The sequence below is a fragment of the Serinus canaria genome, chromosome Z (genome assembly GCF_022539315.1).
Source record: "Serinus canaria isolate serCan28SL12 chromosome Z, serCan2020, whole genome shotgun sequence".
In the NCBI taxonomy this organism is placed as follows: Eukaryota; Metazoa; Chordata; class Aves; order Passeriformes; family Fringillidae; genus Serinus; species Serinus canaria.
Window position 1 is genome coordinate 73,101,192 of NC_066343.1, and position 23,643 is coordinate 73,124,834.

The 23,643-nt window shown below is 41.4% G+C and overlaps 1 protein-coding gene across 4 annotated transcripts in view; it reads right to left on the reverse strand.

Annotated features, from left to right (window-relative positions):
* Nucleotides 1-23,643, reverse strand: part of EPG5 (ectopic P-granules 5 autophagy tethering factor) — a 56,632-nt gene that overhangs the window by 19,955 nt on the left and 13,034 nt on the right. For 2 of the 4 annotated variants that reach the window (XM_050987230.1, XM_018920058.3), the window contains exons 10-26: nucleotides 23,150-23,305; nucleotides 22,639-22,796; nucleotides 18,927-19,081; nucleotides 18,227-18,367; nucleotides 17,870-18,034; nucleotides 16,499-16,618; nucleotides 14,458-14,717; nucleotides 11,139-11,279; nucleotides 10,590-10,734; nucleotides 9,585-9,782; nucleotides 8,303-8,413; nucleotides 7,397-7,516; nucleotides 5,810-5,976; nucleotides 5,394-5,618; nucleotides 3,423-3,546; nucleotides 2,381-2,522; nucleotides 1,130-1,301 (exon numbers count right to left, since the gene is read on the reverse strand). In XM_050987230.1, the coding sequence (XP_050843187.1) occupies nucleotides 1,130-1,301; nucleotides 2,381-2,522; nucleotides 3,423-3,546; nucleotides 5,394-5,618; nucleotides 5,810-5,976; nucleotides 7,397-7,516; nucleotides 8,303-8,413; nucleotides 9,585-9,782; nucleotides 10,590-10,734; nucleotides 11,139-11,279; nucleotides 14,458-14,717; nucleotides 16,499-16,618; nucleotides 17,870-18,034; nucleotides 18,227-18,367; nucleotides 18,927-19,081; nucleotides 22,639-22,796; nucleotides 23,150-23,305 (2,700 nt within the window). Of the gene's footprint in view, nucleotides 1-1,129; nucleotides 1,302-2,380; nucleotides 2,523-3,422; nucleotides 3,547-5,393; nucleotides 5,619-5,809; nucleotides 5,977-7,396; nucleotides 7,517-8,302; nucleotides 8,414-9,584; nucleotides 9,783-10,589; nucleotides 10,735-11,138; nucleotides 11,280-14,457; nucleotides 14,718-16,498; nucleotides 16,622-17,869; nucleotides 18,035-18,226; nucleotides 18,368-18,926; nucleotides 19,082-22,638; nucleotides 22,797-23,149; nucleotides 23,306-23,643 lie in introns of all 4 variants that reach the window. The other 2 variants (XM_050987229.1, XM_018920057.3) reach the window with 1 other exon arrangement.

Sequence of the window (23,643 nt, forward strand, 5' to 3'; positions counted from 1 at the left end):
AATGTGCTGTACAAAGATTCATGACACCTTCCTGGAAAACATCAAAGGTTATCAAATGAAATTGAGCTAAAACTTCAAATTAATACCACTTCAAAGTCAAAAAAAAAAAAACTGGTTCATAAGAACAAAACTACTCAAATATGTGTGAGCTCTTTTGAATTACTTGATATGACAACCTTGATATGAACAGAATAATCTCTACAGGAAATGCAATTTTCCACCAGACCAAGACAAAACAAAACCAAAACAAAACAAACAAACAAACAAACAAACAAAAAGCCACAAAAAAAACAACCAAAACCAACCAAAACAAACCAGAAAACAGAAAAAAGAGAACCTACCTAAAACTGATAGTGGAATTGTTTAGACATAGCCTCTCATGGGCTTAGTAGCTTTTGTTCTGGTTCATAATACTGTTATTACATTACTGCATTAGGTAAGAACAGCTATAGATTGACCAGTTGTGACTGAAAACAATTCAACTGGATTATCTGAGTTGGAATATTGAAAACAGAAAACCTCTTTCATTAACAAAGCCACCAGAACCAGAAATCAGATTCCTCTCCTGGGTGCTTCACATCGCAACTACTACCCCAGTGCAAAAGGGTTAAGTAACTCATTGTCACCAAATCTAGCATAAAAGGAGGCTTTAGATCAGTCAATATGCCAAATGAGAAAGTAAATTAGATGCCATATGATGTAATCTCAGTCATTAGGTAAGACTTGTGCAGTCTCATGTCAGTTGAAGAAGCAGAATAATAATCTGATAGATCAGAAGAAAGAGGAAACAAATGGGACAAGAAGCAGAAGTCAAGTACTGACAGTCTTGTGCTAACACCATAAATGAGGCTGCTGTGAAGGGCATCTTTAGGAAGAAATTGTTCCCTGTGAAGGTGAGGAAATCCTGGCACAGGGTGCCCAGTGCAGCTGTGGCTGCCCCTGGATCCCTAGCAGTGTCCAAGGCCAGGCTGGATGGGGCTTGGAACACCCTGGGGCAGCGGACATAGCAGGGGTAAGATGGGGTGAGTTTTAAGGGGCCTCCCAATCCAGGCCATTCTGTGACTCCCCAGTAATTTTAAGGCAGTGCTGGACCCACTGGAGAGACACAAGGAGTACAGACATGACTTACTTGGCGTGCTGCTGTAAGATGTTCAGGTCCCTGCGCATGAGCTGGATCGCATCTTTCTGGCTCACCAGAGTGGCAGAGGAAATCACTGGCACAGGAGCTTTCATCGTCTGCAGAGGCAGAGGGGGCTTGGGAGTATCAAGCTTCTTCAAATTATTCATGATTCTCATTTTGGCTACATAAAAGTTTTAAAAAAAGCAGAAGCAAGTTTGGTCAATAAGAACAGTTTAGGAGAAACTGAACAAAACCATTTGTTTTCTTGCATGAAGCATTTTTAACTGTAGGCAAATATTTCTCAGGCTTCCCCCTTTAAAAAAAAAAAAAGCACTCAGCTCATATTCTTATTTTTGTCAAACTTTATTTCACACTGCCAGTTTTCATGACCAGCTCTTCCATCACACAAAGATTAGGATCAAAAGACCTATTGGTTTCCTTGTTTTCCCCGAACACTCCTATCTTCTGGTTTTCCTTTCACTCAATTTATTTTACATCTGACACACATACACAGACAAAATTCTAAGCAAGATTCATTTTCTTTTCCCTATACTGATCCTCACCAGTAATCTTGTCAGTGTCAATTCCTTCTCAGAGCACAGTGTCTCTCTGGGTCAGCCCTCTCCTCCTGCTGTTTTTCATTCAGTTTCCTTGTCCAAACTCTTACAAAAGTATTTCAGTTCCTTTCTATTCCCTCAACTCCTTCCTCTTCTTCGGATCAGCCCCAAATCCAATCGCTCCACGTCCTTAATGTCTCAGCTGTGACTATCACCTCTTCTGTTGTGCTAGAACAACCCTTTCACTATGCCAAAATTCCAGGGGAAACACACGGGGAAAAAACAACACAAAAACCAAACAACAAAACTAAACTAAACTAAAAAAAAAAAAAATCAAAACCCAGAGACAATATGTTTTCAAGTATAGTTGGATTTACCTTTGCTTTCACCTGTGTCTCTCTAAATTTTGGGAGTACATTTTGTGCAGAGGAACTTTTGAGGAGCTCACCCATGATGCCCTAGCTCTGCTGTGTGACATGGCAAACTTGAAGCCAAAAAGCATCAATGTCATCATTTTCATGTCATCATGAAAATCTTAATGAGAAAACCATGACAACTTCATGGAAAATATTGTACCCACAGAAAACAAACCAGATTAGTATCTTTATTAACAGGCATCATCAAGCTCCTAAAGAAACCAGGGCTTTGACATCCCAGTAATTCTTGAAGGTGCAGTTCCCTTAACAGTATTTATACCTCTTACCTGACAAAGGGTTGGTGAAATCTGTTTCCCCTGCAGAAGCACAAGTTGGATGTGATTCAAGCTGAACCTGCATCCAAAGATTCAGAGCTTCCTGAAACTCATGGTGTATAAGTTCCACATTGACATATTCCATCCAAAGATCCTGGAGCACAAAATAATTAAATTATCATCCCCTGTTTTGGTCAGCACCATGTGCTGTCCATCCATTCTAGTAGCTGGGCAACTAAAGTAACTACATAAAATATATACCCTGCAGTTTTAAGTCAGGAAATTTATTATTAAGGGCAAAAAAACTAAACTGAAGAAAAACACTGCACTATTTTTATTACATATATAGATATCTATTGAAAAGCACTTGTGACACTTAAAGATGAAACTTGACACATGGTATAATGTCTAACACATAAGAGACAAAGATAAAGACAGATTACTAAAAATCTGCTCCTAAAAAGGGAATACATGAGACTAAGATAGTCTAAAACATCACAGCATGATTAACTGCAGACAGCCTAAAGCAGGCTGCATTTCCAATAGTCAGATACACTGGAGAAGTGAAAACAGAGCAAGTATAAGAAATGCCTTTCCAAAATAACTCTTTAGGCTTGAAGAATAGAATAATAGAAGAATAATTGAAGAACAGAATAATACACACTCACTAACTTATAGTTGAACCTGACATTTTACAGACAGACAACACAAGCAGGTTTTGGATTCCAGTCTATTGTTATTTAAAGCTGCAACTTAAATAATCTTCTAACACTAACACAGAATATAAAAAGAATTACAGAGGAGTACAGGAAAAGGATTGTGTTGCAAGAAATGACAGATATGCAAAGAATCTACATCTGAGTCCTCTTTCAAACATAAAGGAAGGCAGTTTGGGATAGCACAGGATTTTAGAAAAAAAGGTTAGAGCTATGAAGGTATCATACATGCTGTATGTGTATTAAAGACCAGTAACACAACTCTCTCACTGACTTCAAAGACTCATTTTAGGAAGTGGACTATAGATTTCAGATTTTCAGCGTTATTAGGAACCCACCTGTTGATTCTGCATGACTTTAGCAAGTCTATGTGCATCATACTGCTTTGGTAAAGAGGGAATGTATGTATCTCCTTTCTGGAAACTCTCTTCTTCCAACCACAAAATTAAAACATTACAAAGCCTGAGGGGAAAAAAGAAAAGAAAAAAAGGGAAAAAAAAATCAGTGTGAATTTGATTTTTCTAAAGTTAGAATTAGAGCAACAAATAATGCGATGAGGCGGCATGGTCAAAAAAAGGTATTTCAGGCACATTTTCACTTGTTTTCTGCCAAGTTAAAGACCCACAGCGGACAGGAAGTACCTAGAAAAATATGAAGGACAGCAACAAAGAGGACAAATTCTGAAAAGGAAAACATTTATGCAAACTAGCAAAAGACCCAGGACTGGAATAGTATCTTATGTCAGAAAGCATCACCACAATCCCATTCAGAAGACCAATGGAATAAACAGAGTACATGTGAGCAAGTTCGGCTTCTTACCCCAGAACCCCTCTGCAGTGCCTGCTCAAAAAAGTAATGCCTGAGTTAAGTCACATCGTTTAATTTCTCTTCAGAGTTTCATTCATGGCTAGTTCATTCTCATTTCCTCCTATGTTAAAACTTTAACATAAATACAGCTTTTTTTCAGCTGACATCATTCCACTGACTGATACCATTTTTACAGTCACAGCATCCAAGCCTTCCTGAGAAGGAAGCACTAGAATGCCATTAAATCTTCACACTGTGGTATTAAATATCACTAGCAAACTCCTGCTTCTTTCATCAGTGTCACTGGTGAAAAAATGGAAGTGGACCAACTCCAAGAATCAGCCCCTATAAACACTACCAATAATCTCCCCCCGTCTAGGAAACTAGACAGGTCATTAAACTTCCTGAGTGTAAGATTTATTTGGGCATAGAGTACTCTGGTTTTCTGCTGGAGCAGGAAACTTATTTGAAATCAAAGTCTGAAAATATTAATCAAGTTCATCCTGTGACTATCTCTGGATTACTTTTCACAGACAATCAAGTGGGATTTATGATCTCCCTCGTTTGTTTGCACAATACCTACTGACTGCTGAAGGGAGCACTGAGCAGGAGTTCAGATTCCACACATCCAGGGCCCCGGAACAAGGGACTCTTTTAAATATTTCTAATAATCCTTTCAACTATTTCCTAGCAATATTCATATACTTCCTCAGGTTTAGCCTACATGAGGTACAGATATCTCTTAGAAGCTACTATCCCTCACAAAAGTGGGCACTCACCAGCTGAGTAGCAGTGAGTGACTCTGTCTCCCTCCTTAGCCTACTCCAAGACAAAAAGTGAGACCTGTGGCGAGGTTTTGGTAAGCAGATTTACCATTTTTCAGGTGGCACAGAACAAACTTGCCAGAGCTCACCTTTAGGTTTCTAACCAAGCAAACTGCTTGAACTATGTGTTGAAGACAACAGTAAATTATCTGATGAAGTAATCTTACTCAGACAGAAATTCAGGCCCTGGTCTGTGACAAACATACACACACCAACTAGTCTTTTACATTTATAGCTGGTAATGTACATATGAGTGGCAGATATGCCTAAATAATAAATATTTTGCCAGCATGGGGCTACCATTCATTAAAAAGCAAAGCTATTCCCCTAAAGGGAGTGACAAACCTATCTACAATGTATTATTTTTAGTAGTAAAACCACTCCCCTCTCAAACTAAACAAGTTATGCAATCAGAGGAACGGATTTGAGCCCAACTATGCACTTGGGGACATGGTGGCCTTGACAGTGCTGGGTTAAGTGCTGGACTTGATGATCTTGAAAAGCTTTTTCGAATCTGAATGTTTTATGATTCCATGCTTTTAGTAAGTGGCTGCAGTACATCTAAGGTCACATCCCTTCATTCCTCACACAGCCACAACTGTGCTGTAGCAGTTACTCAGGCAGTTGCATTGATTAAGATGAAACTGGGCAGGCTTTTTTTTTTTTTTTTTTTTTTACCTGACAAGTTCCCTATGCAGCTCAGGTGAAGTCAGGTAATCAGGTGAGCAGCTGGCCTTCTCTGGTGACCTGTCACTGCCCTCAGGACTCTCCACTCTCAGTGCTTTACTGGCAGCATGGTGGAAGTCTGCCACCTCTGTCAGCCGCTGCTTCATCTCATTTAGCAAGTTAACATGAGCTGCACTCTGAAAAAAGCGTCTTCCAATACAGCCATCTACAGGTAATCTAAAAATGAACAAAAAAGCATTACTAAGTCTTGTTGCAAATGCCAAATCAGCATCTCTGCAGACAAACTGGCTCACCAGAGAAGCTGCTGGTACCCACTGCTTTCAGGAGCAGTCAGTGTAATGCACTGACTCTCACTTGCTGTGCACTTAATTAGTGCTTGATAATCTGCTGGAGCAGGTCAGACTCACCCATACTGTGGTCCTGGTCGGTGAAGGTACAGGAGGAAGAATTTCTGCCAGACCAGTGGCATGAGAGGGTGATCTGCAGGGGTAGCAAGGGCCTGGTGAGCCCAGCGGTAAATCATGAGCCTCTGGAGGGAAGGGACGATGGGCAGCTTCAGCTGGGTCTGGGCTTTCTGCAGAAACAACATTTCCACACAAGTGTGGTGCTGTAACAGGCTGTCACAGGTTAACTGAGCAGATTAACACAGTGTGAACATTTGGTAATTACAGAGGAGAAAACTCTGGAAGCAGTCACACATCTGTTGCAGGCCTTGAAGGATGAGCTGCTCATCTCACAGTTATGCTGGAGAGCAGACCTACACCTCTGATGCCTACAAACCCCCAGTGTGATGGCTCTGACACAAGGCAAACATATGGGCCCTGGTGTTAATTAGAGTTAATTACTGTTCTTCCTCACAGAAGTAGATGTTCCTGGTTTAGATCTCCAGCATGCTAGTTTTAGCTTTTTCCATATTACATTTAATACAGATCTAGTGAAAATTCAAAATGCACAGTATAACTAACGTGAAGAAGGAACACAGAAGCAAAAGCAGAACAAACTCAAGCAAACTATGAGCAGCAGTGTTCCATCTTAGCAACACCAGAGATCCACTAAATCATTAAACAGTCTCACTCCAAGCTCCCCTGGACTGTACCTGAAGCAGGGGAATGGAAGGCTTTTCTGAGCTCCCAAAACCAGGAGCAGACCCTGGCACTTCCTCATCCCCTACACCAAACCTCTTTTCCACACACTGCCCACACTCTTTTTGTTTTCCAGCTAAATCAAGACATGCAAGCCAAAGAACAAATGCTCTCCAGACCAGCTCCAAGGATGCAAGACATGTACTTGTCACAGGCCATACAAACCTATTTTTACAGGGCCACTTCCTTTATTGAAACACACTGAAAAAGCTGAGATAAAGGATGGGCCAAAAGTTACACTTTGAGAATGGACAGCTTTGGTTTCCACTTGCTTCTCTCCAGAATTCCTAACTGAATCTGGGCAAAGAAGCTGTAAAATGCTGCAATATACCCTGAAGTACAGCTGATTAAGTGCCTTGTTAAAGGAGAGACCTAAACAGTTTTGAAAGCCTTGGAAAATAATTCAGAAAGCAGAGAAAAGCAAAGGCCACTCTTTTGCACAATTCAGGCCATCTGAGAAATCCTCTGTTTGAATTCAGACACATTTTCCCACCTAAAAAATAAGCACTCCCCATATCAGGGGTATAGAATAAATCCACTGAAGGTTGTGAGGCATTCAGATAACCCAGAAAATTATGCAAAAGCACAAAATTAGTTTTCTGTAAATACTGATATAGTAAAATCAGGTATTTCCATTGTAGCTTTTAACATAAAAGAACTCAAATACACTCAAAATGTCAATGAAAATTTCCTTGCAGTGTATTTGCTCCTGCACAGCCAAGTAAATCATTATTCATACATTTATCCTGGTAAGGAAGTAGTACATAAGAGAAAAACTAAATTATACAGGGGAACACTTTTCTCCAGCAGTTTTCTCTAATTTTAATGAAAAGAGATGACCAGTTCTCTCACCTTCAAAGCTTGATCAGGAGTTAAAGCATTGATAACCAGCTCCCCCTCCACAACTCTGCGAAGCTGTGAATCTTCTTCAAATATTGATTCCATATTTAACACTGTCCATGCAAACCAGACCTGGACAACACAGAAATGACAAAAATATTGATAACAAAATGGCAAGGGGCAGGATCATGAAGCTTGATGATTTCTTAAGAGAAATAAGTGTTTGATGGATTCTCATTGCAGAGTTGCAAAAGGTGCTATCACATCTCAACAACAAAACCTCTTTATCTTTAAATTCAAACTTCCCCTTTGTACAACTTTGGGAAAGAAGGGGAAAAGTAGACACAACTGACAGAATAACCCAGGGAGCTCTGGAGGAAAGAACCTTCTCAAACTCAGTAAAATAAAATCTCCCCTCTTCCGCCTGCACTACACATCTCTGTCTGGGGTACTGAGAGGTTTTTCTTTCCTTTTGCTTGAATAAGGAGCTCACTTAAGCAGAGAGAAAGTAACTCAAATTCAAAACATTTATCAGATAAAGACTGACCTGAAAGAAAAGTCAGGCTATACAGATTTTGCCTTGTTAAACAGATCAAGAACAATAGTAGACTAGAAGAAAATTTAACTAGTAAATCCTATTATATGAATTCTTGGATGCAGATTAGACAAACTCTCCCTGTGCAAAATATCCATGTTCCTTTTAGTGCAATAAAGCATTTCTTAAGGTAAACTGGGATTTTATCACAAGAAAACTCTGGGACAGGAAGAAAAAGTGACCAAGAAGAAAAACTGAAAAAAAAACCAACAAAAAAAAAAAAAAAAAAAAAAAAAAAAAAACCACAAAAAACAACCACCCCACAACAAACCCTAAACCAGTGTGCTGCTTTTCCCAACACAAAACACCATCATGGTACTCACCTGAGAGGAGCTGGCACTGCCCTCCACAAAGGATGGTGTGACATTGCCTGCCACGATCCAGCTGACCAGTGAAGACAGCATACCCTTGTCACAGTGATAGCCCAAAGCATTCTGCACAGAAATAGAAAACATTTGGAGTTTTTTTATGGCCAGGTGATTTAGAAGCTACAGGTGGTGTTGTGGTGTGATGTTATATCCTCTCCCTTAGCTGTGACTACTTCCTCCTTCCCTTCCCCCTGCCCTATTCCTAATTGCTGTCTGTCAAGTTCCACATTCCAGCAAGGGCATCGTGTAATTGGCAAAAGTTCAAAAGATGCTTTTCAGACCTGGGGTCATTGGCCTGTCCAGGTGTCACTGTACCCTGAGACTCTCCCCCTCCCACCTGGTTGGTGGCTCACCTATCCTCTCCTTCCCCCCTCCCTGTGGGTTTAAAAGGCGTTGAAACCATGTGGTCGGGGTCTGTTGGAGCTGTTACTGAGATTCAGAACTGTATCATCTTGGAATAAACTCTGGATTTAACCCTCCGGCAGAACCCGCTCTCTTTCTCTTCACCATCGCCTGAACTTTTTCCACTAGAGGTAAACTGAATTTCTACTTTGCTTGGGCTCAACTACAGGTGGATCGCTCAATTTTTATCCAGGTTCCTTTCCACCTCCTGTTGCTACCTTCCAACCCCAGCTCAGCCAGGCACCACTTGAAATGCCTGCTTGGACTTTCTATTTCAGTGAAAAAATCCTGTTGCAGTAACTATTTCTGGCTTTTTCAGGAGAGGGAGCTCCATTTTGTCCTAAACACTCCATCAAAGATTTGAAATGCAAAGAAGACAAACAGCAATAGAATTCATATAAAATGAAAACTGTGTTGCAAAGTGGTTTTAGTGGTAATTATTATAATTATTATTAAAATAACAGACATTTCATTAATTTTGACCCACTCAGAAAAAAAATTTCTTGAGCAACTCAGAAAAAAATCATTTAACTCCATCATCACTCATCATCATGACTGGCTGTCCAACAAAGCTGTCTGTGGCTTCTCACATCCCTGGAAGTGCTGAAGAACTGTTTATACAGGGCTTGGGGTAACCTGGGATAGAGGAAGGTGTCCCTGGACAGTGGAACTGGATGGGCTGTAAAGGTCCCTCCTAACCCAAACCACCCTAAGACTTCACAGTCGTTCTTGTTGCACTTCAGGAAAATACGTTCCCATCAAAATCCGACTGTGCAACACATGAGCTGACCATTTACCCAAGAGCCGCACCAAAACATCACAGCTATTTATTTACCTTGTGCTGCTGGTAAAGCAGCTTTTGCACACAGTCCTCTTGGCTGTACTGAAAAGCAGCTTTGCACAAGTCATCCAGCAGGCAGAGCGTGGCCCGGTCCCTGTGCCACAGCTGCTGGCTGGTGAGGACCTGCACCCAGAACTCCAGGACTGCAGCTGGCCCCACTCCATTTGGATGGTCACTTAGGAAAATGTGAGTCTGACAAATTAAAGGGTAAAATTGGTCAACAGATCACAGCTTTTAGTACAGCTTTAGAATTTATTGGAGGACTGTTTGATTTGCTTGAGGCTGTAGAGCTATCCTTAAATTAAAATAATTTACAACAACACTATACCCAAGTAAGGATAGCTTTGTCATCTTCAGCCTCCAAACTTCTGCAGATTCTGAAGCCTAAAGAGCAGAGGATCTTGTGCAATCAGCAAAAACGGACACAGAAGCCTTAAGCAGGACACCTGAAGGCATAAGCAGCACCTATTTGGAAAGTCCAGGCTGGTGTTCCTGCAAAAGGCCTTCCCAGGGTAGGTCTGTTTCCACTATCCCTCTCTAATGTTGGAGGGCCTTGGGTTTTGATCTCTCTGCATTTTCAAAAAACCCACTACTGCTCGCTAACTCAAGAACATTTTTCCATTCCAGGGCCCTAAATTAACGGCAAAAAGCAGAACTTGCAAACATTAATATCTCTGCTGCCTTCCTCAAATAACACAGACAAGAAAGGAGTACTGCATTTTACATTTCCTTTTTCAAACAGTTTTGACTTGGCATGGGAAAATGAATTTTCCAAGAAGTTTGAAAAGTAAACATTGTTGTTAGCGTCACATGCATTGCCAGAATTAGGCAAGTTTAAGCAGGAGCAAACCAAACCCAGCTACCAATACTTGATACAGGGTACTCTGTGACTGACCTGCTAAGTTCAGTATCCTTTCTAATCTTTAACACTAACTCAGTCAATTAAGCTTGGTTTTAAACGCTCTCTCCCCCCTTTTCTTTTTTAAATAATCTTCTTACCTGTATCATACTACTGAGCAGCTTAACATTTTCTCCATAGTTCACTCCTGTCAAGTGCTGTGTCACTTTATGGGTAACCTGCTGGGTCACTCCTTGAGGAACTCCACTGTCCAGATGAAGGAACAGTTCCACATAAGATAAAAACCTAGGGATGTCAACAAATGAAATTAAAATACCTCTTACTGCGTATTAAATAGAAAGCCTGCTTCTAGAGAATTTAAAATCAGCTCAACAGCACCAGTGAGACACACACAGAAAGGCTTTGATTCACAACCACAATGCAGATTTAATTGCTCCAGTTCAGCCATACACTGGGCACAGTATGAACATTTCACATCAGCCTGTAATTCAAGGCAGCTCATCAGAACTAAACACCAGTTCAGTTCTTGATCTACATCAGCACCCAAATCTTATACAGGATTTGTCTGGGAGACTATCAGGTGTCTAAACCAGAAGATTATTATTAACTTTTACTGCAACTATGAATAAATTAGGTAAACAAATGTATAACATTTAAAAATTAACATATTATGAACATATAATGCTTACTGTTCATTCTTCAGGAGGTAATACTGGCAAGAGTAAAACAAGGGTAAAATTTTATCCAGCACATGAACTACTGTTCTCAGATGTCTAGACTGGACTAGTACACCCAAAAGAGGGATCCCTTCAGCACAGAATTTCTCGATGCTGTCAGAAAACAAAACAAAAAAATTTAAGAAAAACACATTCACTATCAGCAGAAGGGGGCACAAGGTGTTGATTTACTTTTTACTAACTGGGATGTAAATACATTCATAACTTTACACTTTATCATTGAAAATATAAATAGATAAATACAGAGTTCTTTTCTTCAGCTGTAGGGATCACTCAACAGCCGACAGATTTGCCAAGTATTTCCTTCTCAAATATTTACTAAGTATCTCCTTCCTTCACAAATCCATTTCTGGGGATCAGAGTCCCATCTTCCAAAAATCACTAGAGATGCAAGTCTTCATTAAGTTTCTATCACTTTAAACTCACTATTCTTGCCTAACTTGGACAATTTGCCTCCCTCTCCAGGGAAAAGAGAAAACGCCAAACAAAGAAGGTGCAGGGGAAAAAAGACTAAAGAGGTTATTTGGGTTTCTATTTCATGCTCAAAGTTATGGAAAAATTTCCACTCTCAACCCAAAATACCTTAATATCAGTCTCAAACTACTCCAACGCTTTAAAGTATCTATGGCATAATCTTATCATGAAGCAATGGCTTCCTTGGGGAATGTCGTGGTTTGAAAGGAAATGAAGCTTTTGTGATGGTGTGGGCAAGCCAATCAGTGTTCAGATTTAATATTGGCACCTGGTTTGTCCACTGAGGGCATGGATACGCCTCTGAGAACACAGGGGGTTAAAAGCTGTGATCTGCCAGGGGAATTTCCTCTTGGAGTCCCGCTTGAGACTGAGGAGACCCCCCTGCCCAGATCTGGCTGGGCAGGGGGGGAGGGGAGCCATGTGGCCGGAGAGAGAGAGGTAGGCCAGGCCTGGGCCCAAGGGTGGAGGAGAACATTGCAAGGGCTTTGGGCAGCCATCCCCCATTCCCCCCCCCCACCCCCGGAGAGAGAGAGAGAGAGAGCCAGAGCCGGTGCCGGTGATAGTGGCCCGGAGTGAAGGAGAAGGGGGGAGGTGCCCAGCAGGGCAGCCAGGCGTGGGAGCTGATGAAGTAAACCGGCAGAGAGAGCCTGGGACTTTTAACCCCTCCGAAGAAGATGAAAACCTTGCAAATGCTGATTCCTCCTGAAGTTGATGAGATTGAGAGGATGTTGAGAAGAATCCTAGGTGGGAGGAGATGATGGAGTGGCCTTTGGCTGGACTTTTCTTGTATAGCCACAGCAGGACACCCTTGTGTTCCTGTGACACAGAGACTGCATTCTAGGGGGAGGCAATGGCTCAGAGCCAGGAGAGTGCAGTGATGTGGAGGTGTGTGAACAGAGACGACGGGTGAGGAGGGTGGTTGTGGTGCCCTCCGTCTTTGAAGAAGAGGAAGAGGAAGATGATCTCTGTTCAAGAGACCCCTTGGCCCCAGGGGGTGAAATTTGGGGGGGACAGGTGTCCCAAAAGGAGAGGGACTGTGCTCTTTTTGGAACTGGACAAAGTATCCTTAAAGGGAAAAACCCTAGAAGCAGCTCTGATCCATGTGCAGTGGTGAGAGCACTGGACATGGAAGGAAGAAGTCCCGATGGCAAAATGTTCTCCGGGCGGTGCCACACGTGACATGAAAACACGAGAAGTTTCGACTGTTTCCTGGAGAAGTCTGTGGTGCAAGAGGGACTTCTCTCTTCTCGAGGAATTGAGAATTGATTATCTAAAGGGTGGATTTGGTGGTAATGGAATTGGAAATCTAGGTGGGGGGAGGAGGAAGAAATTTGGAAGGTTTTCATCTTGGATTCTATGTGTTTTGTGTGTTTTCCTTAGTGTTTTCCTTTGTAGTTTTAGGTTAATAAAATTTTTTTTCCCTTAAACCTCAAGCTGGAGCCTGCTCTGCTCTGTCTCTGATCACATCTCACAGTGGGTGCCAGGGAAGGAGGTGATCTCGTGGGGGCACTGGCATTGCGCCAGGCTCAAACAATGACAGGGAAGGAGAAGAAAGGCCAGATAATTTTTACTTAAAAGACTAACGTAATATTATACATAGAAAACAAGTTAAAATCTTGAAAATCTTGAACAGCACAGCACATAACCAAAGGGATCACAGACTCAGGGAAAAGAGTTCTGGTGAGAACTGATCAAATTTTGTGTGTCTCTGTATGTCACACAAGAACACCTGATTACCTCCAAAAGCCTTACCTACAAACCAGCTAGAAGCACTGGAAAAGACTGTGCTGGATCACAGTCATGGCTAAGAGGTTAACTGCTCTTATTATGCTCTTTATTCACCATTCCCAGAGTGAGTGGGCTTTTTCTCCTCACTATTTTCTGAATGCAGTACTGCCCTAATAAAAGAAATTACCTCTAGAGCAACCCTTTCAGTAACTGTGGTTCAAAGTTACTCCTGTCCAGAGAAATTATTGTGAAGCCCCAGTTTCAGTACTATTTCTTAAGACTGAACCCCAAAGTGCAGAAGACAAAAAAGTACTACTAGCAAAATAAAGAAAATAGCAGATTGTTTGAAAGAATTCTGGAATAATTTCTTCACAAAAAAGGATTATTAAGCACTGGAACAGGATGTCCAGGGAGTTGTTGGATTCCCCATCCCTGGAGGTGTCCAAGGAATGACATGGCACACAGTGCTCTGGGTTGGAGGACAAGATGGGGATTGGTCACAGGTTGGACTCAATGACCTTGGAGGTCTTTCCCAACCTAAATGATTCTGGGATTCTGTGAAACTACTATCACAGAATCACAGAAAGATAGGGTTGGAAAAAACCCTGAGATTATCCACTCCAAACCCCTCCAAGGCAGGGTCACCCAGAGCAGGAGACAAAGGAACGAGTCCAGGTGGGTTTGGAATGTCTCCAGAGAGGGAGAATCCATAACCTCTCTGGGCAGCTGTTCCGGGGCTCTGCTATCCTCAGCATAATGAAGTTCTTCCCCGTGTTGAGGTGAAACTGCTCGTGTTTTAGTTGTGGCCACTGCTTGCTGAAAAGAGTCCAGCACCACCCTTTGGACACCTGCCTTTGAGATGTTTATCAGCATTAATGAGATCCCCTTTTGGTCTTCTCCCAGGCTCAGCTCCTCCTAAGAGAGATGACAAGCTGCTCGACCCCTTGCATCACGAGCCCTCTACTCTTTAAACAGGCACAAAGCTGTTAACAACCCTCAGCTCAGCATTAGGGAGGCTGCTCAGTCTCTGGGGCTATCCAGCCAAGGCAAACACCCAAAAAGCCCTCACCTGTGTCCCAGGGTGGTCATTGCCAGTGCCAGGTAGCAGCCGATGGGGACGTTTGCCTTGACAGCCTTGAGCAGGGGGTGCAGCGTGACCGACTTGGCCGTGTCCAGCGTGCTGTCGCACACGGGGACAGCCAGCCCGCTCTGCTGCACCCCACGGTCATTCCTGTGCAGCTTCAGCCTCAGAACCAAACTCCACGCCCACTGATTGAAGGAAGTCTCTGGGGTTTCCCCGTAGCGAACGATGCTGGCCAGGTAGGAGACCTGGAATAGAGCAGCAGGAATGAGAGGAAGCACAGCCATGACACAGCATGTGTGGCACTGGACGGGGACTTGGTCCATGGAGGGGGAACTGGATGATCTCTGGGGTCCCTTCCAACCCAAACCCAGGATTAGACTTACAGCAATTATTTTTTAGACATACCATGTAGTTTATCTAACCACTCTCTTCCTATGGCCTTGATTTTTACCTCCCTCTCCTTCCCCCATCCCTTTAAGTAAAAGCTATCAACTTACGCTGTCTGCTTAAACTTTTCCAAGCTATACACTGACCTTGAATTAAATTTTAATTTTAATACTAAAAACAAAAAATAAAACAGGCACAACCTTCAATAATGTTTAAAACATTTAAGACTGCTAGTGAAAGGAAACAAAAAAATCCATGCAAAAATATTATCTGTCAACAAACAGCCAAAAACCTGGCGCTCTCTCCTTAGAAAAAACCTGTATGTGGACATGCAGAGTCACAAATATGTGTCCACTGTCACAAAGACCATGTCTAGATCACAAGGAATGATAAATCTCTGGAAAAAAAAATTGTTCATGTTCTGACAGAGCAGTGTAAATTGCAGAGCTGGAGGGTAATACAGATATTTCATCTTCTCTGTAGGGGTACAAGAACCTAAGCACTATTTTCTCTCAAGTTCTAGTTATAGTCTCATGCAAGTCAGGGCAGATTCACCAGCACAAGTGGCAACTAGGGCTGACACTGGCTTAAAAAAGAGAACTCATCTGGCTGGCACAAGACAACAGACCATGGGTAAGTAATGCAGAGGAGCAAGTCAGAACAGGGCAGAGACAACGAGGAATATTCAGAGTGTGGGAAGAAAAGGCTGGGGGGGAAAAATACAGAGGAGGAGAAAACACCATACAAAAAATACTGAGAAGACAAAACCCAGTCCAAAACCTCTTGGACTGAATATCCAACACAGGGATTTTTTAACTTTGATCTTTCTATCCTTCCATTTGGATTCTGTAACTTGGAGCTATTCCCTCCTGAGTCCAGTGTGCTGTAAAATCAATTTAATAAATGCCTGTGGTGTGTTCAGGTCACGTAACACTGCCCACTGCTGAAAAGCTCCAAAAGGGATTAACACTTGAGTCTTCAAGTAAGATAAGAGCTGGAGTGAGTTCTCTTATGCTCACCAGTGATGAAAAATAGCCTTTCTATTTTATAGTAAGTACTGTCTACCTCTGCATGAGTAAAGCAGGAGCAGTTTGTGACTATTCACAAACCTGCAAGTGTGTCCATTTCAAGAAAGATGGAGAGAGACTGTTAAGAGCATGGAGTGACAGGACAAGGGGGAATGGCTTCAAACTGAGAGAGAGTAGATTTAGATCAGATACTAGGAAAAAATTCTTCCCTGTGAGGGCGGTGAGGCCCTGGCACAGATTTCTCAGCGCAGCTGTGGCTGCCCCTGGATCCCTGGAAGCGTCCAAGGCCAGGCAGGATGGAGCTTGGAGCACCCTGGGATAGTGTAAGGTGTCCCTGCCCATGGCAGGGGGTGGCACTTAGGGTCCCTTCTATGCAAACCACTCTATGATTCTGTGATTCTCACACAGTTTCTCAACAGAAGCCTAAACAGCTTTTAAACAGCTTTGTGGGGGCAGACAACAGTGAGTGTTAGTATGTTACAAAATTATAGTTGGATAAAGAACAGCTTTAAAAAGAAGGAAAAAAAGAGTGAAAACAAGGTCTTGCTCTGCAGCTTTTCCCATTTACAGCCATCCATAAATTATTGCATTTAAGTAAGAAGAAAGGATACCTGTTTTATGCTTTCAGAAAGCAACCCAGCATATGGTTTTTGGGAGAGATATTTCTGATATGCTTCTAAGACCATCAATGCAACTTCAGAATGGACAGCTGGATCCAGGTGAAGAGTATTCTGCTAAAAACAGTGTCAGAACACAAAAGCTTGAGTCATTTAAGAGTTCTCTACAACTGTACATTCAGCTGCACCACAGAGGAATAAATCCTAGCCTTTTTCTGGCTGTTCAAATTAATTACTGCAATCTAGGCAAAAATATTGCCCAGTGGAAAAATTTCAGCTCAGTGCTAAAGAGTACCAGGCTCACTCAGGGCAAGACAAAGACCAACAACTAGATTTTTTTTAAAGGCATCGCAACATTCACTTTCCACATGCATTTTATTAACACATGATAATTAATCCAAAAATCCATAGATGCCATTTTAAATTAGACAATACAGACAGTTGAACTCTTGCCTTTAAAAACAAAACCAAATCCCACCACCATGTTCTTTATATGAAAACACAGCAATTCCTCTATCAATTGTCACATTAAAGAGCCATTTTTCCCCACATCAAAGGGTACACACATGGCATTGCTATTGCACTGCAAAGAATTCTGTTAATTTTCCATAACATTCATTTTTATTTACATGTCTACAAGAAAGAGGGAGAATAGTCAACAGTCATGTACAACCATTAGCACAGCAAAGAGAAGAGCTCAGCATGCAACAAATGCACAGAATGCAATGCTGAACTAAATCACTGAACACAGGCAACATTATTCCCCCAATCTATCTCTGTTTTTCTCTGAAACAGCATTCACCCTCAATTTTATCCTGAACTCATGGAGCTCCTGGAGCAACCCAACATTATGGAATAATTCCCCATCATTTAGATGATGCTCAGAGTTTTGAAACGTCTCATTTCAATCATTATTTTTCTTGCACAGTGAAAAGCATACCTAGATACCAACAGCAAATTACAGTCACACCAGTCTCCTGGACATTTTTGGAAGATTCCTCTATTTCTGCTAAAAACATTTGCTTTTAAAAAGCATTGCTTTTTAAAATGCTAAAAGCATTTTAATCATGTGATTGATAAAAAATTGTCCTGTCAGCTATTTCCTCATTTAGAGAGGAAAAAAATCCCTGCTTAAGTATCTCTTTGAAAATCATCAGCAGCACTGTGAGAAAGCAGCACAAGCAAATCTTCAGGCAGAGTGCTGTAAAATTATTACGACATTCCCATTTTGTGCGATTAGGTGTACACCCATAATATAAAAAGCATGCAATTAACTGTTTTCAAATTCTGCTCTACTCCCAAGCTGAGTTAAACTTTTTCTCTGAAAAAGTGAGAAGGTTAAAGGCTCCTGTTCTCAATACCTACATGCTCACCAAGTCCCCAGTTCAGCCCTTCCAAGATAATGCAAGCCAGTTTATTCTCCACTGCTGTCAGGCTGTAATTCAACAACCAGTCACGGATCAGGGCTATCTCGGATGAAGAAGGCTTCCACAGGTACAGGGGCAGCTCTTTAAACAGATATAAAGAAACCTTTGAGGAAAGAGAGCAAAAAGTGCAAATCAGTACTCAGCACAAAACAATAATCACCACTGTGCCCTGCTATCTGAAAGGGAGGTGTGACCAAAAACCCCACAGAGAGCTCTTTAACACATCACATCCCTTCATAACAACCTGGTATGGCCTCTGATTTAAACAATTTAAATTACAGACATCAGGACTTACCATCCCCACCTTCTCAATGGTCTCTCTAATCCGATCTAGCAGAACAGAAATAATCTGTGTGTGGATGCTGGCAATGGCTCCCAAGAGTTCACGACCAACCTTGGAAAACGTCTCCCTTGTGGAAAGACTAACATAGGACACCTGAGAAGATGAGCAGGGAGAAGTTATTGATTCTGGCTGATCTCCACTAACATGGAAATAAAATGTCTTCTGGAGAACAAATTGCTCTTGGTCATTGCAGACAAAGTTGATAAATGCCCATATGAAAAGTGAAACTGATTGCCCTAAAAGACGAGGAAAGTTCTGTGTCAGAGTGACAAAATAATGTCCAAAACTAAACACAGGACCAGCACAGCCACAGGCACTAAAAAAACAAATCCCACCAAAAACAATGGAAAAAACACCACATAAGGAATTCCAGAGCTACAAGTTAGGCCTGCATGGGAAAAAAAAAAAACCAAAATAAATGTATTTTTATTTATTTGTTTCATTCTGGCTTCACTTAAAGAAAAGCTCTTCTTTTCCCCAGAAAAAATAAGTACTTCAGGCAATTTTAATTCACTGCTTTTTTAACAAGTAGCATTTTTTTAATTCCACAGAAGAACAAACTACAGAAGCCATGAAAGCTTGACACCTTCCACTGTTACAAATAAAAAGAGCATTTTCTTTCTTTTCCTGAATGGACAGTAACATTACTCACCTCATATATCTCCAAAACAACGATTTTGATAAAATCCTCATCAACATCAGCCCGTTTGGTTTGTGCCATCTGAGCAAATGTGGTGAGCAGACAAATTTCTTCTGAGCAGTTCATTGACTGGAGATACTTTTCAAACTGTGAAAGGTGCTCTGGATCTAAAAAAAAAAAAAGTCAAGTGAAAGAAACATTGTACAAGTGCAACAGGACACTCATCAGCGGCATTTATATAGTTATTCATTCAAAATCCCAGAGAAGTGATCTGTGGAGATCATTCCATGCCAATTACAAATAAAAATTCTCCAAGTATATAGCCCCAGGTCTTGATTATACCCAAGAGCTATAAAGAAAGGCCAGTGTGGACTTCTCAAATGCAATACAAGAAAAAAGACTGGATGCACTTGTTTGGAATCCATCTCTGAAAACACAGAACTGAGCCTGCCCAAGCAGGAAAGCTAAGATGTGTTTCCACTCAAATTCAAGGCAGGTTTTCTCTTTAAACCCAAAAGAGATAATGCTAAAAGCAAATAAACATTCCATTCCTCAGGGCATGGGACAACAGGAAGGTAATGATACAAAGGAACCTATACAGGGCTTTAAAATGTTTTTTTGTTTGTTTGTTTCTTCCAAACAACTTTAAATAGAGTCTGCACAGCAAAACAAGCACTGGCAGCAGCATTTGAGCTGTAAAAAGTTTTGGAGAGTGAACTGCTTTCTGTGAACCACAACATGCCAACAAACACTGTTTACAGTGATTTTATCATAGCAGCTGAATATACATAAAAAAGCATCCACTGTGCACTCAGCTACCTGACCTGGATGTGCATGTGCTCAGCGTGCTTGTGAGCAAACACTGGCACTTAGGTTACATTCTATTTTAAGGGCTTTCAAGAATTTTGCAACTTTACTCCAACCTGAGAAGGTCAGGCATGTACAGGCAAAACAGCTCATGGAACAGCATGCTAGAGGATTGTGCAATTTTAAAAAAACAGTTTCTTCCAAACAGTAAGAGAAACCACACTGCTGATAGATACAGCAGGCAAACAGGGGTGCCTCATCTACTCACCTCCATCTCCTAATGCTATTTTTTATCCTTAATGCAGAAGTTACAGACAACTCTGTTTCCCCTTGTACTTCGGGGTTTGTTGTTTTTTTTTTTTTAACATGATGCAGAAGGACATTAAAAATGACCATATCATTACTGTATCCAAAGTCACAGCAGGGTGACAGCGAGGAGAAGGGGTCAGCTGTGGGCTCCACACTGACCTCAAACCCACACCAAGCTATAGCCTGGGACTGATGATAGGGACAAGGAATAAGGGAAACACAGAGACTCCACCTAAATCCTGTCGTCTCATGGTGGAGAAATAACATGATCACCATCAACTTGGTACTTGACCCTATTCCTTTCCTCTAATCACACTACAATTCAAGTTCAGGATGCCCTAAAATCACTGATTTCTCAAATCTTGTTACTGGCAGCAAGGAAACAAATAAAATCACAGTATCCTTGGATTAAAGGGATATTAAATATTTTCTAGTTTAAAGTCCCTGCCATGGACAGGGATGCCACTCACTAGAACAGCAACTATGCTTCTGATGCCTGAGGATTTTAGCTTTTATATTTTATGTATTTGTAATCCTGCAATCCTTTAGTGTATAACCCTAAACTCCACATACAGTGTTAGTTACTGCTTTCCTATTTTGGTCTGACAAAACAATTCTTCTCTAGGCCTGGGAATCAAGGGATTATGGGAATAAACCTCACTACCTCAGACCCTGAGAAATGTAAACAAAAGTGAGTTGGGGGAGAGCAAACTTGTGGTAAAGTTGCAGCTTCATTACCTGAAGCTGCAATTGAAAGATTAACCCCTAATATGAAAATGGACCAAACTTTAAAAAGTATGAAAACACATGACCCGTTGTCCATATTTTGGGTGCAGCCCCTGGGGGGGCTTTGTCTGCCCAAAATGTACCTGAAGGCCCTTCAATAAATATAACTGCTTTTTATTGCCTTAATTTTGTCTGGCCCCCTATTTTTAGGTAATCCCAAAAATGCATTGCTCCCAACCCCTATGGACCTGATGCCTAAAGCTTCCATCAGTTACAAAGGTTTACTTCCACCTGCAGATTCACCACCCTTTTCTCATGCTTAACTTGGAAGAGGAAATCACTAAAAAACCAAGAGAATGTTAATGTCATGGTCTTCCAGGGCATGAATGACAGGAAACTAGGCATTAATTTGTTAAGTGTCCATTGAAAGAAAGTATTTCAGAAGATTAGATGGATTTCACTGGAAGAACTGCTGATATTTTCTGTCTAGGTCTAGACACTGGTGGAAAACAGTATTATGCTGACAGAACTCACTGAGGAGAATGAAGAGGATAAAGAAATCCTGAATCAGCATACCAGGGACTTTGAAACATAAGTTAGCTAGAAGCAAAACAATGCCTGAAAAAGATAATTACATAAAAGAAAAATCCGTGTTTGTTACTGCAACCCATAATAGATGCAGTAAAAATTTTCTAGCAAAACAAAAATAAAGATGTTCTACTGACACAGTGTAACAGCTACTGTTTTGGCTGGCAAGTGCTTATCAGATCAGCACCTCATCAAGTCCACACAACTACAATCTTGGTATCACTCTCCCTTTCTGTGTAAATCACCTTAAAAATTACCTGGTATTACACAGAGTCAAGATACTCAGTACCCTCTCAGAATCACCATTTTCTCCTGCTTCTCCATCAAGACTGGGTATATGGGGTAACAGCAACCTGGGATACCAGCCAGCTGAGAAGTAAAACTGACAAAAACAAGGTCTGCTCTCCCTGAAGACAGCAAAGAAGCTGTAAAGTAGGGAGCAGTAAACTGTTTACCTAGCCCCCTGCCAATCAAGTCCTGAAATATTATCCATGAATGCAGCAGCAGAGGGAAACCAGCATTCCAGCTGGCCTCTAAATAGTTCTGCTATGGCAGAAGCACCACGTTCACTGTGGAGATCAACATGGGACAAAAGTCAAGAGGAAATAAAAATAAAGTGTTCCAATGAGGACAAGAAATGCATGAAAAGAAAGCTTGAGATAAAGTAAACATAGGTGGGAATGATAAGCAGTCTCCCACAATGTGAGTTGCTAAAGCCAAAATTAGCAAGTTTAGTGGGGAAAAAAAGGAGGAGTCTGAAAACACGTTACTTATAGAACTATCAGCAGCTCAACAACCAGCCACCAAAAAAAAAAAAAAAAACCCAAAAAAAAAAAAAAAAAAAAAAAAAAAAAAAAAAAAAAAAAACACCAAACAACCAATAACCAAATCCAGTCAAGAAATTGCCAAACCAACCCTAAGTTGTCTGTTGATACAGAAGTCTGTACTTTAGGATTTAAGCCTCACTCTCCAAATACTGTTGCAGGTCAAGATGGGAAGTTATATTATACAAGAATACACAAGAGGTACCTCCTGCATGTCACTCTTGCAGCTCTGAGGTAGCCACCAAGAAAAACCAGCACAGTAAATCTATCAGTTGCTGTTAAATGACAATTTGGGCAAACAGGTACTGGAAAACCATGAATTGCCCAAGACAATTCAGCAACCACTGGACCAGTCATGCTGCCAAGGGTGCATTTAACAATGCAGCATGCAAAAATGCAAAAAGTTAAACCCACAGCTGATGCAGCAGCAGCTGAATGGATTAGAATTGGTTCTATGTGGGGAATTTTACCTTTGAGTCTTTGCTTGTAGTCAGCAGGCTGAAGAGTAGAGCAGAGCTGCTCCAGGTGCTCGTTCTCAGCACAGTGCATGACAAAGAAGAGCCTCCAAAGCATGCTGCTGGACAAGGTTCCATAAGGCATCTCAGACATGAACAGCCAGACTCCCAACCTGTTGGATTTGAAGAAGTACTTAGGAACAGTTCCACCCCGGTAAGCCCCAACATTTGGAAAGAAGACATCTCTGGCCCACACCTCTGCTATGTGACAGAATTAGGAATGTGAGGGTGTGTACTAGCACCTCAGATTCTGAGCCAACCTCACTGTGAACTGACCAAGATTTCAGAGCTTCTGTCAGGTGCTACAATTCATGGCCTAATTCCTCCCCACCTTGATGCTACCAATGCACTGAAAAATCCTACTTATTTCAGTCTTGTTTAAACCATTAAGTATTTAAGGCTACTTCAAATCCTAGTTTCAAGTATTCAACTCCTCCAAAACTAAGCCAGTGAAGAGATTACCCACCTTTTTGCCTTCAGAACATGTAGAACAGCTCTAAAAAACAGCTCATCAAACTCCAGTTGCAATTTTTCCACAGAGTAGGGGTGTTCTACTGATCCATACTGTTTATTGCCACTAACATACTGGGCCCAGTGGTCACTCACATGACACAGTGTCATCCTACACAGCAGAGCAAACAAGCCAAAGAAGGATCATTAAGTATGTCACCACCAGAGGAAAACACAGACAAGGGCAACCAGATTAGAGTCTAGCCACAAGAGACATGTCCAACATTCTGCCTTCTGGGTTCCAGAAGTTTATATATAAATTGTATCAGTCAAATTTCTGTGTTCTCTTTCCTTGGTTTTGCAAGCTCACAAGGCACAATATTCTGTTAACAACAAATTAGTTTGTGTGTGACCTTTGGAGACTTAAGGTAACTGTACAGGATGAAATGGCAGAAAGCTCATATAGGAATAATTACACTGAGAAAGCTACCGCCCCCATAACACAAAGAA